Source organism: Lepidochelys kempii, chromosome 18 (assembly GCF_965140285.1).
Source record: "Lepidochelys kempii isolate rLepKem1 chromosome 18, rLepKem1.hap1, whole genome shotgun sequence".
In the NCBI taxonomy this organism is placed as follows: Eukaryota; Metazoa; Chordata; order Testudines; family Cheloniidae; genus Lepidochelys; species Lepidochelys kempii.
The window spans coordinates 4,363,141-4,376,274 of NC_136397.1; the positions used below are offsets into that span (position 1 = coordinate 4,363,141).

A 13,134-nucleotide genomic window follows, 5' to 3' on the forward strand; every position below is an offset into this window, starting at 1 on the left:
AGGGGAGACAGAGAACAAAGGATTAGGGATAAGGAAAGAATAGGAGTAACTAGAATAATAAAATAGCAACAGTACTTTAAACCTTCCACCTCTCAACATTTACAACAGGCCCAAACCACCCAGCTCCCTCCTAGCACCTGCCTAGGCAGACAGTGGATTGAGTGGGTGATGAAATGCTGTAATTATTAGGCAGCTTAAACCTCACCAGCAAAATAAATAGACATAGGATTTCTTACAAGCTCTTCACACCTCTCCCTGAGGCTTCCTGCTCTGGAGCCCAATGGAAAAGGATGCTGACACAGTGCCCTGGTCTGGAATCGCTCCTCAGGCTCCTGCGTTGCGGGTCTCTGTTGAGTTCAAAGCTTCCTTTCAGAAAGGAATGGGAAGTTTAATGGGGACCTCCCAGGCTGTGATGCTTCTCTCTCCACCCCACGGCAACAACACCCAAACCTGGTAGTAAAGCTTATATTTGGCTCTGGGAGTAGCGGCACACTGGACTCTCGGCATTCTGGGAAATGGAGTCCTGCGCCTCTGTAGCCATTGCTGCTGTAGTCCAGGGGCCAATTCCTTAGAAGCTTGGCTTAATATGTCAGGAACAACCATCTCCAGAGCAGGTTACCCATTCAACCCAGTGTCTGGTCTCAGAGTGGGAGAAATGCATGAGTCCACCCCAAGAGACTGTGACAGCCCGAGGTCTGAGACTTTGAAGGGATGTACATGGAGTCACCAGGAGATGCCCGAGATTCCAAGGGCAGAAGGGAGGATTGTGCTCCTCCAATCTGACCTCCTGTGTAGCACAGCCAGAGAACTGTCCCACAAGAACTCTGAGAGCATTTATCCCAGTAAACGTACCAGACCCTTCTGAAAAATTCACTTTGGTGCTTATAGCCAGCTCCTTGTGTCCCACTCAGCTCACTGTCTACCTTCCCTTTCAGGTCAGTCTTGGGATCCCAGGGGTGACCTATGAACTGGGCTATTCTTACTGGATGGCTGCGGCGGGCACCATCTGCACCTGTGTGACGGGGATTCTGCTTATTGTTGCCAGCTGTGCCAGCACCCGGACACCAAGACGGTGGAGGAGACATCCACGGGTCTGCCTGCCACCTGCCTCCCAGAGGAAAGGCACCTACCTGTGAGGCTGGAGCTGAGCACTCCACTCCCTGCTAACCACTGGCCTTTGCTTTAGTGCAGGATGCTCTGGAAAACTTAAATGAAATTTTCTTTTTGTCAAAGTTTACTGTCCACCCCCACCCCCATTTTTGACCAGCTCTGCTGTACCCCAGTGCTGTGAGAAGCCCCTCACTCCCTTGGGTGAGCAGTCACATGCACACTGACATCCATGGGGCTACTTGTGCAAGTCCCAGAGTAGTGAAGGGTTTGCACTCTGGTCCAGGGTCAGGGTCAGGATGGCCTGGGGACAGAAGGCAGTGCCAGCCACACTGGGCTCATTGCTCTTTACGTGCGCACGCGCGCTTGAGTGTGTGTGCAAATGGGAGTACTAGAATCTAGATATCAGTGTCTCAGCAATGAACTGATTAGCCCTTAGATAAGAGCAGTTAGAGCAGTATGAATAAGCAGCAGTAATTCATTCCTGTTTGCTCTAGCAAGAATTAGACATTCCTTTGTTTTCCGCTCATTTCAGCTCTTTTTTCATATTAATCTATTAAAATTACACATTACTACAGTGGAGGAAACTTCCTATTTACTAGAAGAAAGCATCAAATGGTGCTATTTAAACAAGGCGGTGGAAAGTCCTACAAATGGAGCACTTAGGAATGACAGCAAATGACTTCTTTTTACACAAAACGTGGAGAAAAAAATCACTGTGCCAGTGATCTCAGGGCAAAGAAAGACTGGAACTGGGAAACATCACAGTATAAATGATACGGGACCGTAGTACTCTGTTGTGCATAGTCTGTATTATTCAGCTCGCTGAATTGCAAAAGCTCTGTAAAAATATTCCACCTGGTTGTGGGCAATAGAACAGCTTGTATGGAAATGCTCCTCCATTGTGAATTGCCAGGTACTAATTTAATAGAAACAGCCAGCTGGGCTCCTCATGTTTCTGCTAGAAGCAGAATTTAATAGGGATCCAGGCATGTTTTAGGAATAGGAAGAGATTAATATTGTTGGCCTGACTCTGCTCCCCCTTACAGCACTGAGATTTTGGGCTGGGGTTTTCCAAGTAGCCCCTCAAGGGAGTTAAGAACGGGAATCCCATTGGGAACCTAACTCCCTTAGGCTCTTTTGAACATCCCGGCCTTCACCCAGGAGGATTTGGGAGTTGTGGTGGATATCAGCTGAACTTGAGCTCCTAGTGTGACAGTGTGGCCAAAAGGACTAATGAGATTGCGGGCTGCATAAACAAAGGAGTCTCGAATAGGAGTAGAGCGGTTATTTTATCTCTGTATTTGGCACTTATGCTACTGGAAAGAGATGATCAGATAGGCTGCCAGTCCCTCCTGCCAACTTGTGCGACTGCTGCTGGAATTCTGTGTCCAGTTATAGGGCCCACAACTCAAGAAGGATGTTGATAAATTGGAGATGGGTCAGAGAAGAGCCAAGAGAATGATTAAAGGACTGGAAAATTTGCCTTATAGCGAGAGACTCCAGAAGCCCAAGCTCTTTGGTTTAACAAAGAGAAGGTTAAAGGGTGACTTGATCACAATCTATAAGTAGCAACATGGGGAACAAATATTTAATAATGGATATGACGCTGGCAGACAAGGTGCAAGCTCATGCCAAGGCCCTGAGCCTTGCTGAACACATACAATTGCATAGCTGGAAACCAGTCTTGCTTACTTGTGTTTTAGCATTATCAAAATCACTATTCGATGTTAAGTTGATGAAAATGTGTTTAGTGTTTAAGCTTTATAAAATGCTTGTAGGGTGCTGTGAGTGGTGATCTCACTTATAACCTCTATAGCCCGTGGTATAAAGTTATATTGAGAGTTTGCACAGTAGGCCTCTGTAATTGTGTAACTCAACACACAGGCAAAGAAGCATTGATTAATGTAAAGTGCTCAGCCTGCAGACAAGAATGGCCCATGGAAGGCAAAAGATGTATTGTGTAGCATCAAAGCCCACTCTGTTGATTTCATTCCCAACTCCCTCCAGGCAGGTGAGACCTGCGGATGAACTCATCCCATCGGTTTTAGACTCTGGAGAGGAGGGGGTAAAAATCCCTTACAAGGAGAAACTAATGAATGACTGATCTCTTGGGACTGGAAGCAACCTGATTATTTTGATCTTTGGTTAAAGTGAGCATTTATCACTAAGGCCAGTCTGGGTGGCAAGATAGACTCGAGTGTCCAGGGGGGCTGTCTGTGACTCCATTGTAGGACTATAGTAGTACTTTGGGAATTCACATTTGTTACCGTGTTGGTGAAATCTAATTATAAAACTTGCCACCAGTCTTGGGTCTCGCATTGATGCTGACCTTGGTGGGACACTTCTGAGAGTGCCAATTCAGGACAAATTGCTTAGAGCAGGGCAATTACAGCCCAAGGCTGGGGTTCCTTTGCACACCAAGGAAAACCAAACAAATGGTTTTACCCCACTGGCTAACCATAAGTCATACAAGCAATTCCCTTAGATACTCCAGTTTCCCAGTATCACCATCAGTGCCATTTGTTATGAGGACGAATGGTTATGAAAACTAATGCCCCAGTAAAAGAAAAAAGGTTCTCCTGATCCCAAAGGACCAAGCCCCAGATCCAGGTCAATGTACAAATCAGATCTTACCCACAAATTACGCTGTCGTCAGTCCTTTAGAATTTCAAATCTAAAGGTTTATTCATAAAAAGAAAGCTATAGATGAGAGCAAGGCTTGGTTAAATGGAATGAATTACATACAGTAATGGCGAAGTTCTTGGTTCAGACTTGTAGCAGTGATGGAATAAACTGCAGGTTCAAATCAAGTCTCTGGAGCACATCCACAGCTGGGGTGGGTCATTGTTCAGAGCTTCAGTTTGTAGCAAAGTCCTTCCAGAGGCAAGAAGCAGGATTGAAGACAAGATGGAAATGAGGCATCTGCCTTTTATAGTCTCTTCCGGGTGTAAGAACTTACGGTGGAAAATTACAGCAAAATGGAGTTTGGAGTCATATAGGCAAGTCACATGTCCATGCATGATTCAGTTCTTTACAGGTGCAGCCATTGCCCACATGCTATCTTGAACGTCCCCAGGAAGACTTCTTATGTGGATTGGAGTCTCCCAAGGTCTGTCAGTTAAGTGTTTCTTGATTGGGCACTTAACTTGCAAATTCCTTTCTCAAGAAGCTGACCAAATGCTTTACTAAGGCTACTTAGAAGCTTTGTACAATGTTTGCTGCAAATATATAACAGTAGTTGCAACAATGATCTATACGGTCAGGTTATGTCAGTAACGTCACAGGTGTCTTCCCTTCTTTTTGACAGTCTGCCCTGAGCTTGGCACTCTCAGTTGGGAATCACTCCAGACAGTGAAACAATGGGCTCTTCATTCTAGCAGAGAAACTTATAACATGATCCACTGGCTTGACACTGACGCTAGACAATTTCAGACTGGAAATAAGATGTAAATTTTTAACAGAGTAATTAAACATTGGAACAATTTACAAAAGGTTGGGGTGGATTCTCCATCACTGACAATTTTTAAATCAAGACACAGTGTTTTTTTAAAAGCTCTGCTCTGGGAATTATTTCTGGGAAGGTCTGTTATACTGAAGGTCAGACAAGATGGTCAAAGTGGTCCCTTTTGGCCTTGGAATCTATGAATCGACATCAGTGGTTGCTGCATTCAGAGAAGTATTTTGCAGCATGCTGTGTGTATATGCACATCGCAACTCCACCCAGAATGTTTCCTTGTCAATAAACTTAACTGATTGGTCCAGTTTTGTGAAAAAAGTAGGAGTGTAAAACAGAATGCTTGTGAGTTGGTGGCTCCCAGGAGCTGCACAGGATACGTAACCATATGCAGATAATTTTCCCATGTCCAGTGCGCCAAACAACAAGGATTTTTAAACCACATGTGGTTGTGCTGAGTGGCAACAGCGCCTGGAGGGGTTTGCGGCTGGTCACTACCAAAGATGTCAGGATTCCCTCCCCATTCTGAACTCTAGGGCACAGATGTGGGGACCCGCATGAAAGATGCCCTAAGCTTATTTCTACCAGCTTAGATTAAAAACTTTCCCAAGGCACAAATCCTTCCTTGTCCTTGCTGCCACCACCAATTGAGTTAGACAAAGATTCAGGAAAAGAACCACTTGGAGTTCCTGTTTCCCTAAAATATCCCCCCAAGCCCTTTCCTGGGGAGGTTTGAGAATAATCTACCAACCAAATAGGTACACCAGAGTCTTAAAAAACAGAACTTTATTATATAGAAAAAAAAGTAAAAGAAGTACCTCTGTAAAATCAGGATGGAAGGTAACGTTACAGGGTAATCAGATTCAAAACACAGAGGATTCCCCTCGAGGCAAAACTTTAAAGTTACAAAAAAACAGGGATAAACCTCCCTCTTAGCACAGGGGAAATTCAAAAGCTAAAAACAAAAGATAATGTAAAGCGCCTTGCCTTATTTACTTACTATTTTTGCAATATTGAGACTCATTTTAGGATGATTTTTAGGAGAAGGCGTTTTCTGACCTGATGCTTCTCTGCTTCCCCAGGGAACACACAAAGAAAGAGCACACACAAAGCCTCCCCCCCAAGATCTGAAAGTATCTTCTTTCCCCATTGGTCCTTTTGGTCAGGTGCCAACCAGGTTATTTGAGCTTCTTAACCCCTTACAGGTAAGGAGGAATTCTAGGCTACCCTTAGCTGTACGGTTATGACAAAAGCAATGTGAGAGACAGCCCAGGCTGGAGAGAGTTAAGGTGGCACAGCGGTCCCACAGTCCCAGGCGGCGCTCTGGAGATCCTGTCACAGGGGGAATGGTAGGTGATATCTCCTCCAGCAAGAGGCAAAGGGGATGTGTGGCTGGAAGAAAGAAAATGGCTGAGAGGGATGGAAGCTTGAAGGGCTAGGGGCAGAAAGCAGAAGCCCCGTGTCACTCTTGGGGTATGAGTGTGTGGCCACCAGAAGAGAGGCGAGTCACTGAGTCTGTGGAATTCAGCTAGGCTTTGGTGAGGACAAAGGGCCTGGAGGCAGTCAGAGCTGAAGGGTTCACGATTAGGGAGAAGGCATGGGCCCGGCAGGAGAAGGTCAGGAGAAGGCAAAGGATGAGGGAGCAATGTTGGAGGGAGTGAAACCTTTCAACGTGATTCCTGTCAACACTAAAGGCACTTTGTGGCCTCAGGAATGACTGGAATCCGTTCCTCTTACCATGTCTGTTTGCAGTTCGTTTTCCTCCCTGCTGCCTATGGGGAGAAAGAACGTAGCCCCCTTCCATGATCAGTCGGGATTTACACTGCACCTTCCATCTGCGGAATTCAAAGTGCTTTGTAGCCCAGCCTCCCCTTTCCCCTGGGAGGGCAGTTTGCACTTGGGGCCTGGGTCTACCAGCAGCAATCTTCAGAGGGACCTGATGCTGAACATACTCCACTGATACCAGAATCCCCTTCTTATGAGAGGGCAAAAGCAGCTTTTCCTGCCGACGCTTTGGAATATTTGTGTTAAATCTCGAAAATGTAACTAGACCAAATCAGAATCCACAGTGCTCATGACCGACCTTTATTAAGCAGGTGCTCAGCCTAGCACGTTTATATCATGCTAACATGACACCATCTTCAACAAACGCCCATATCTTGCCAAAATGATGCCAGCCTCTGTGTGGAGTACCTTAAAGCCCCTTGCAGCTACGCTGCACTTACAGAACGCTACAGAAACTTTCATTAATTACCCTAAAAACACATCAAGGTTCTGGAAAATTGAGTGAGATAATTGTTCACGGTCAAAAGCCACTGTCACAAGCTGGAAGCTGATATGATGGCTCAGATCCACTTCAAAAGCAAATCCAGAGAAAATTTCAGGAGGTTTGGGTGCTTTGGAAGAGCAGCAGACAGAGTGTGGGACTGAAGGCAGGTGTCCTTGGAGGTACAGCTACTTCATTACACTCGGGAGTTTATCATATACATCTGCCCAGTGGCAGTTCTTCCAGAGGGGTAGATGGACCTTTGAGGTCTCCTGGAGGGTCTATCATCTGACAGAGAGAAAAGATTTAAAATAATGTAATTGAGAAAGATTATAATCTAGAAAAGAGGTAAAGTCAAGTTGTGACACTACACCGCATATTCTTTGTAGAGATATTGTTATGATATGAATATGGCATAACTAAAATATCTTTTATGCAAGATGGGTCATGTGAGATATCATTGGGAAGGTTATGATTTACTGAATGTGATTATCCTATTTGTGTGCATGTATCATTTCTGTATCTGAGGTTAGGAATATTAACCATGTATCTATTGAAAAAGTGTTTGCACCTGGGGAATGTCCACCAGACAGAATGCAATCAGTCTGGCTGGTTAGTCAATGGGCCATTAGGAAGCACACTAGGACTTTGAAGAGACTAATCTCCCACTTTCCTGAGAAACTTCCTGGGATGCTGCGCCACACTGGAGGGTCATGTGATCCTGTCACCTGGTACTGGACCCCCTTCTTGGCCTGTTGGTATTTTTCCACAAAAGGGGTTGAGACCAAAGTGGGAAACAAAGGATTCCCACCATATGTAAATCCCATTTAAGGCAGCGAAGTGGGTTAATCAGGGCTCTTTTCTTCACTGAATCCCTGCCCAGGATAAGAAACAAGGACTGGGATGCGGGTGGAGAAGAGCTGAGCCAAGCCCGGAAAAGGTGTCTGGTCTGTGACAGAAATGCCTAAAACAACATTTAGGGTGAGAAATTACCACTTGTAATTGGTTTCTTTAGTATCTTGACCTTAGTTTGTGTGTTTGTTTTATTTGCTCAATAATCTGCTTTGATCTGTTTGCTAATCCCTATAATCCCTTAAAAATCTAACCTTTGTGATTAATAAACTTGTTTTGTTTTCTAAAACCCAGTTTGTGGGATTCATAAGTGGGGGGGCGGGGAGGCCATGCATATTTTTCTCCACATTGTGGGAGGGGGCAATTTTCATGAGCGCACGCTGTATAGATTTCTGTGCAGTGCAAGACAAACCAATTTTGGGTTTGCACTCCAGAGGGGGTGTGTACTTGAGTGCCAGGCAATTCCTGAGCTGAGTCTTCCCATGCAGAGCTGATTTCAGTGTCTGTGTCTTTCTACAGCTGCTTGTGTCTTTAACTGTGTGTCGTCTGTGTGTGTGTGTGCTGGAGGAGGCTTGAGGGCCTGGCTCAGCAGGACAGGGTGAGGGAGTCCAGGCTGGTGGAACAGGCAGACTCAGTGGAACCCCAGTACATCAGGTGGCACCCTGAACTGGAGGGGGCAACCTGTCAAACAAGTGACTCATTATTATTTATATTCCCCCAGTGGAGATCAGGTCCTTCTTGTGACGCTCCCTGAAGTGTCTCATAGTTGACTTTCAGTGACGTGTAGCATGCATTGACGCTTCCAATCTGGAGCATATGTTGAATAATCCTGTGCTGAAGTCCCACATACATGGCACCTTGTTCTCCAAACCGAAATGGGTGAACAAAAGCCAGAGCGATGCTGAGCCCAGGGGAGTATGTGTGTGTGACCTGCTCCTTTTACTGACAATAGGGTGACTCTACCTGATTATGCTGGGCTGCTGGGTTTCCTTTCTGAGCCAAGGCAGGTAAATCCATGGAGCAGGTTGTCACAATCTCTCAGTATCCTTGTGATACTGAGAAAGGGGATGGGAGGACACCAGGGTCCATATTATCAAAGGCAATTTGCAGCTCCCATTGATTTCAGTGCAATGTGTCCCCACACGCTCAGCACTTTTGAAGACCAGCCACATGAGGGCTTCTGCTCTGGAGTCAGTAGCTCGGCCCATCCAGACGCCATAGAGGCTCTGGTTGTTGAATTTTTGACAGGTTCTTCTTTCACTGGTTTGAACCAAACTGGGAATGAAAGCCATTACTGAGCCTTCTTTAACATGCACGCTAACGGGAAGTGAGTGTTTTACATACATATGGCGTACAGAACAACACAGTAATCCCTAGTTTCAGAGTGGTACCCGTGTTAGTCTGTATCAGCAAAAAAAACAAACGAGGAGTACTTGTGGCACCTTAGAGACTAACACATTTATTTTTTGTGGGCTAAAACCCTCTTCATCAGATGCATTCAGTGGAAAATACAGTAGGAAGATAGATATATACACAGAGAACATGAAAAAACTGTAACGAGACTAATCAGTTAAGGTGGGCTATTATCATCACGAGAAAAAAACTTTTGTAGTGATAATCAGGGTGGCCCATTTCAAACAGTTGACAAAAAGGTGTAAGTAACCATAGGGAGAAAATTAGCATGGGGAAATAGTTTTTACTTCGTGTAATGACCCATCCACTCCCAGTCTTTATTCAAGCCTAATTTAATAGTGTCCAATTTGCAAATTAATTCCAATTCTGCAGTTTCTCATTGGAGTCTGTTTTTGAAGTTTTTTTTGTTGGAGAATTGCAACTTTTAGGTTTGAAATTAAGTGAGCCAGGGAGGTTGAAGTGTTCTCAGACTGGTTTTTGAATGTCATAATTCTTGACATCTGATTTGTGTTCATTCTTTTACATAGAGACTGTCCAGTTTGGCCAATGTACATGGCAGAGGGGCATTGCTGGCACATGATGGAATATATCACACTGGTAGATGTGCAGGTGAATGAGCCTCTGACGCTGTGGCTGATGAGATTAGGCCCTATGATGGTGTCCCTTGAATAGATATGTGGACAGAGTTGGCAACGGGCTTTGTTGCAAGGATAGATTCCTGGGTTAGTGTTTTTGTTGTGTGGTGTGTGGTTGCTGGTGAGTATTTGCTTCAGGTTGGGAGGCTGTCTGTAAGCAAGGACTGGCCTGTCTCCCAAGATCTGTGAGAGTGATGGGTCGTCCTTCAGGATAGGTTGTAGATCCTTGAAGATGCGTTGGAGAGGTTTTAGTTGGGGGCTGAAGGTGATGGCTAGTGGTGTTCTGTTATTTTCTTTGTTGGGCCTGTCCTGTAGTAGGTGACTTCTGGGTACTCTTCTGGCTCTGTCAATCTGTTTCTTCACTTCAGCAGGTGGGTATTGTAGTTTTAAGAATGCTTGATAGAGCTCTTGTAGGTGCAAATGCGGTTGTATCTTAAAGGTTGGCTGTAGACAATGGATCGTGTGGTGTGGTCTGGGTGAAAGCTGGAGGCATGTAGGTAGGAATAGTGGTCAGTAGGTTTCTGGTATAGGGTGGTGTTTATGTGACCATTGCTTATTAGCACCGTAGTGTCCAGGAAGCGGATCTCTTGCGTGGACTGGTCCAGGCTGAGGTTGATGGTAGGATGGAAATTGTTGCAGTCATGGTGGAATGCCTCAAGGGCTTCTTTTCCATAGGTCCAGATGATGAATATGTCATCAATGTAGCGCAAGTAGAGTAGGGGCATTAGGGGACGAGAGCTGAGGAAGCGTTGTTCTAAGTCAGCCATAAAAATATTGGCATACTGTGGGGCCATGCGGGTACCCATAGCAGTGCCGCTGACTTGAAGGTATGCATTATGGGAGCAGGGCAAGCATCACAACCAAGGCCAAATGCTAACTAATCTCTTACACTGGCCAGGGCAAATCCAGAATACATTGACTTCAGTGGAGAACGCTGAACCGAATATAGGCCAAGGAGACTCTCCTGATGTTTCTGAGCAGGCTCTCTATCTAAATTATTTTTCTGCCTAAAGAGACATTATGCTGAACAATAATCAATTTGTATTAAAGCAGAAGACATATTTTGTGCTCTCTAAGGATGGTCTTGGCGAAGAAAATGGATGGCTGTGTTCTAGTCTAGGCTAGACCACCACTTGGGGTGTTCCCCTGCATCTGCATGAGGGAAAAGGCTGAGTTTACATCAGCTAAACCTAACCCGAAACTCACCCACTTGTCCTAATGGTGAAGGAAACTAGCCAGTGACATTCACATTTAATATTGATGGGTCAGTGAGATTCTTCAACTGTGACACTGTTCTCCTAAATCTGGGCCAAAAGTTTCAAACTTTGTGTCACTAGGTTTCTGAAGATACTGGACAGTTTGCAAATCTGTTTGTAACTGATTTGTCCCTAGTCGGCTGGTATTGCTACTACTGACCTGTGAAGCTATAAAGGCAGCAGGTTAGCATGATGGATGCCATAAAGCAACCTGTCGAACCAACCATTCCCAGCCAGCAAGACCACCCGAAGTCGTAGTGGATCCCCAGGAATATGTCGTGTAATATCAGAGTGGCTCTCTCCACATAGACATCCACCGCATACCACACGGAGCCGACCATGCCAAGGACACCTAGCAAAAGAACAAAGTGAGCTGAGAAACACCTGCACAGAATGCTCCCTACAGACGCCACACCAGCCACTCTCCTTGGGGGAACAGGCCAGGCCAGTCTGACCGGGGTGCCAATCCCAAGGCTTCAAATATCATGAGTTAGACTGCAAAATAATATAATATTTGGGGAGGGGAAGAGAAGAGGAGAAGGGTAGTAAAATCTCTCTGAACCCCTGGGGTTCACCCTGGGGTGAGGGAGCTGCCTTTCTATCCCTCGCCGTCTGCCTCCCCTACTGTGGCCCTTTTTGTCCCCTCCCTGTCTCCTTTGCTGCACCAGGCATCTCTCCCCCACTCACATTCTCCTTCCATGCTCCCCAACAGCCTCCTTTCCCCACCTGTTGCCTCAATTTATCTTCCCACACATTTCCCTCCCTGACCTTTCCCAGCTTCCTACTCCTCACATTCTGCTTCTCTGAGCCTCCATTTGCCTGCATCCTTCAGCCTCTTCCTGCACCGCCAAATTATCCTTCACTCCCTGTCTCCCTCCACCTCCCCCCATTTCCTTTGCTCCCTTGAACACCTCCTGCTCCCCATTCCACTACACCCCAATCTCTTTCTGGTGTTGTCTCTTTCCCCTACCTCCACCCAATTCCCTGTCCAATTCCCTAACCATAGAACACGAGTGTGAGCATCCTCCTCTGCAGACAGTCTGGCTTCAGCTCTATTGGGAACAATGGGATAGAGTGGCCATCTTTACTAGCTGCAGCCTCACTTTCACCTGCAGGGAAATGGGCACCATCTTGAATAAGGGCAGCCTGTGGCTTCAGCCCCAGTGTGTCAGGAGTTGCAGAAGAGCTGGCCTCTGGGCACGCTAACAAGCACAGCTGGCCTGTGGATGGTTGCCTAATTGGCTATGCTGCATGATTGGTCGGAAGAGTCAGCAGACTGGGGCTGAAGCCCAAAAGCAGTAGTTCAGTGGCTGCTCAAAGCAGTTGCCCATGTCTGCAATAGCTCTTACGCCGGCTTGTTCCCAGCCCTGCCCCTGCCTTAGCCCCAGCCTTGCCTCAGTCCGTAGAATCTGCTTCTCACCCTCGGATCTGATTCCTGGCTTCTGACTCCAGCTGGCCCTTGGCTCTGGCATCTGGCCTCTGACTCCAGCTCTGATGCTGGGCTCCAATTCCTGGCTATTGACACCTGCTCTAACCACTAGGCATGACCACTCACATCCCAGTCATTGACAGTTTGAGCAGTCCCTCTGCAAACAATAAGAGAACCAGAGCTGATGTGGTGAGCATGACTTCTACAATCCCTCTTTGACGGAGCTAGTGGGAGCCCTATGGACCTTGTAGGCCCAAGTTGCCACCCTGCAGGTGTAGAATGCAGTCCTGTAAAACTCAAGTCATGCCGCCTTCAACCCCAACCCCTGCTCCCCACAAGCCCAAGCTCCTACTGCCTGACTAATTTAACGATGATCACAACAAATTCTGTGCGTTCCTAAGTCAGGGTCATCTCCACTACATGCGTCCGATGAAGTGAGCTGTAGCTCACGAAAGCTCATGCTCAGATAAATTTGTTAGTCTCTAAGGTGCCACAAGTCCTCCTTTTCTTTCTCCTATTTCTGCTATGCCCACAGTCACACCCCCCACTGATCAAGCCCAAGTGGGATTGATTATCAGCCTGCTTATCAGGGAGTCCCTGGCTTGGGTGTTTTTGCTCCTGAAAAAATCAAACCCCTTTCTGGGACACCTTGAAGACTTCATCAGAGCTATGACAGTGACATTCGATGACCCAAGTCATGAGTGTGTGGCCAAAGTGTT

At 46.3% G+C, this 13,134-nt stretch overlaps 1 protein-coding gene across 1 annotated transcript in view; it reads right to left on the reverse strand.

The window, feature by feature from the left end:
• Nucleotides 1-7,026: 7,026 nt before the first annotated feature.
• CLDN19 (claudin 19) overlaps nt 7,027-13,134 on the reverse strand; it is an 86,973-nt gene continuing 80,865 nt past the window's right edge. Inside the window, exons 6-7 of the mRNA XM_073316663.1 lie at nt 11,147-11,338; nt 7,027-7,118 (exon numbers count right to left, since the gene is read on the reverse strand). Coding sequence (XP_073172764.1) covers nt 7,027-7,118; nt 11,147-11,338 — 284 coding nt within the window. The remainder of the gene's footprint in view (nt 7,119-11,146; nt 11,339-13,134) is intronic.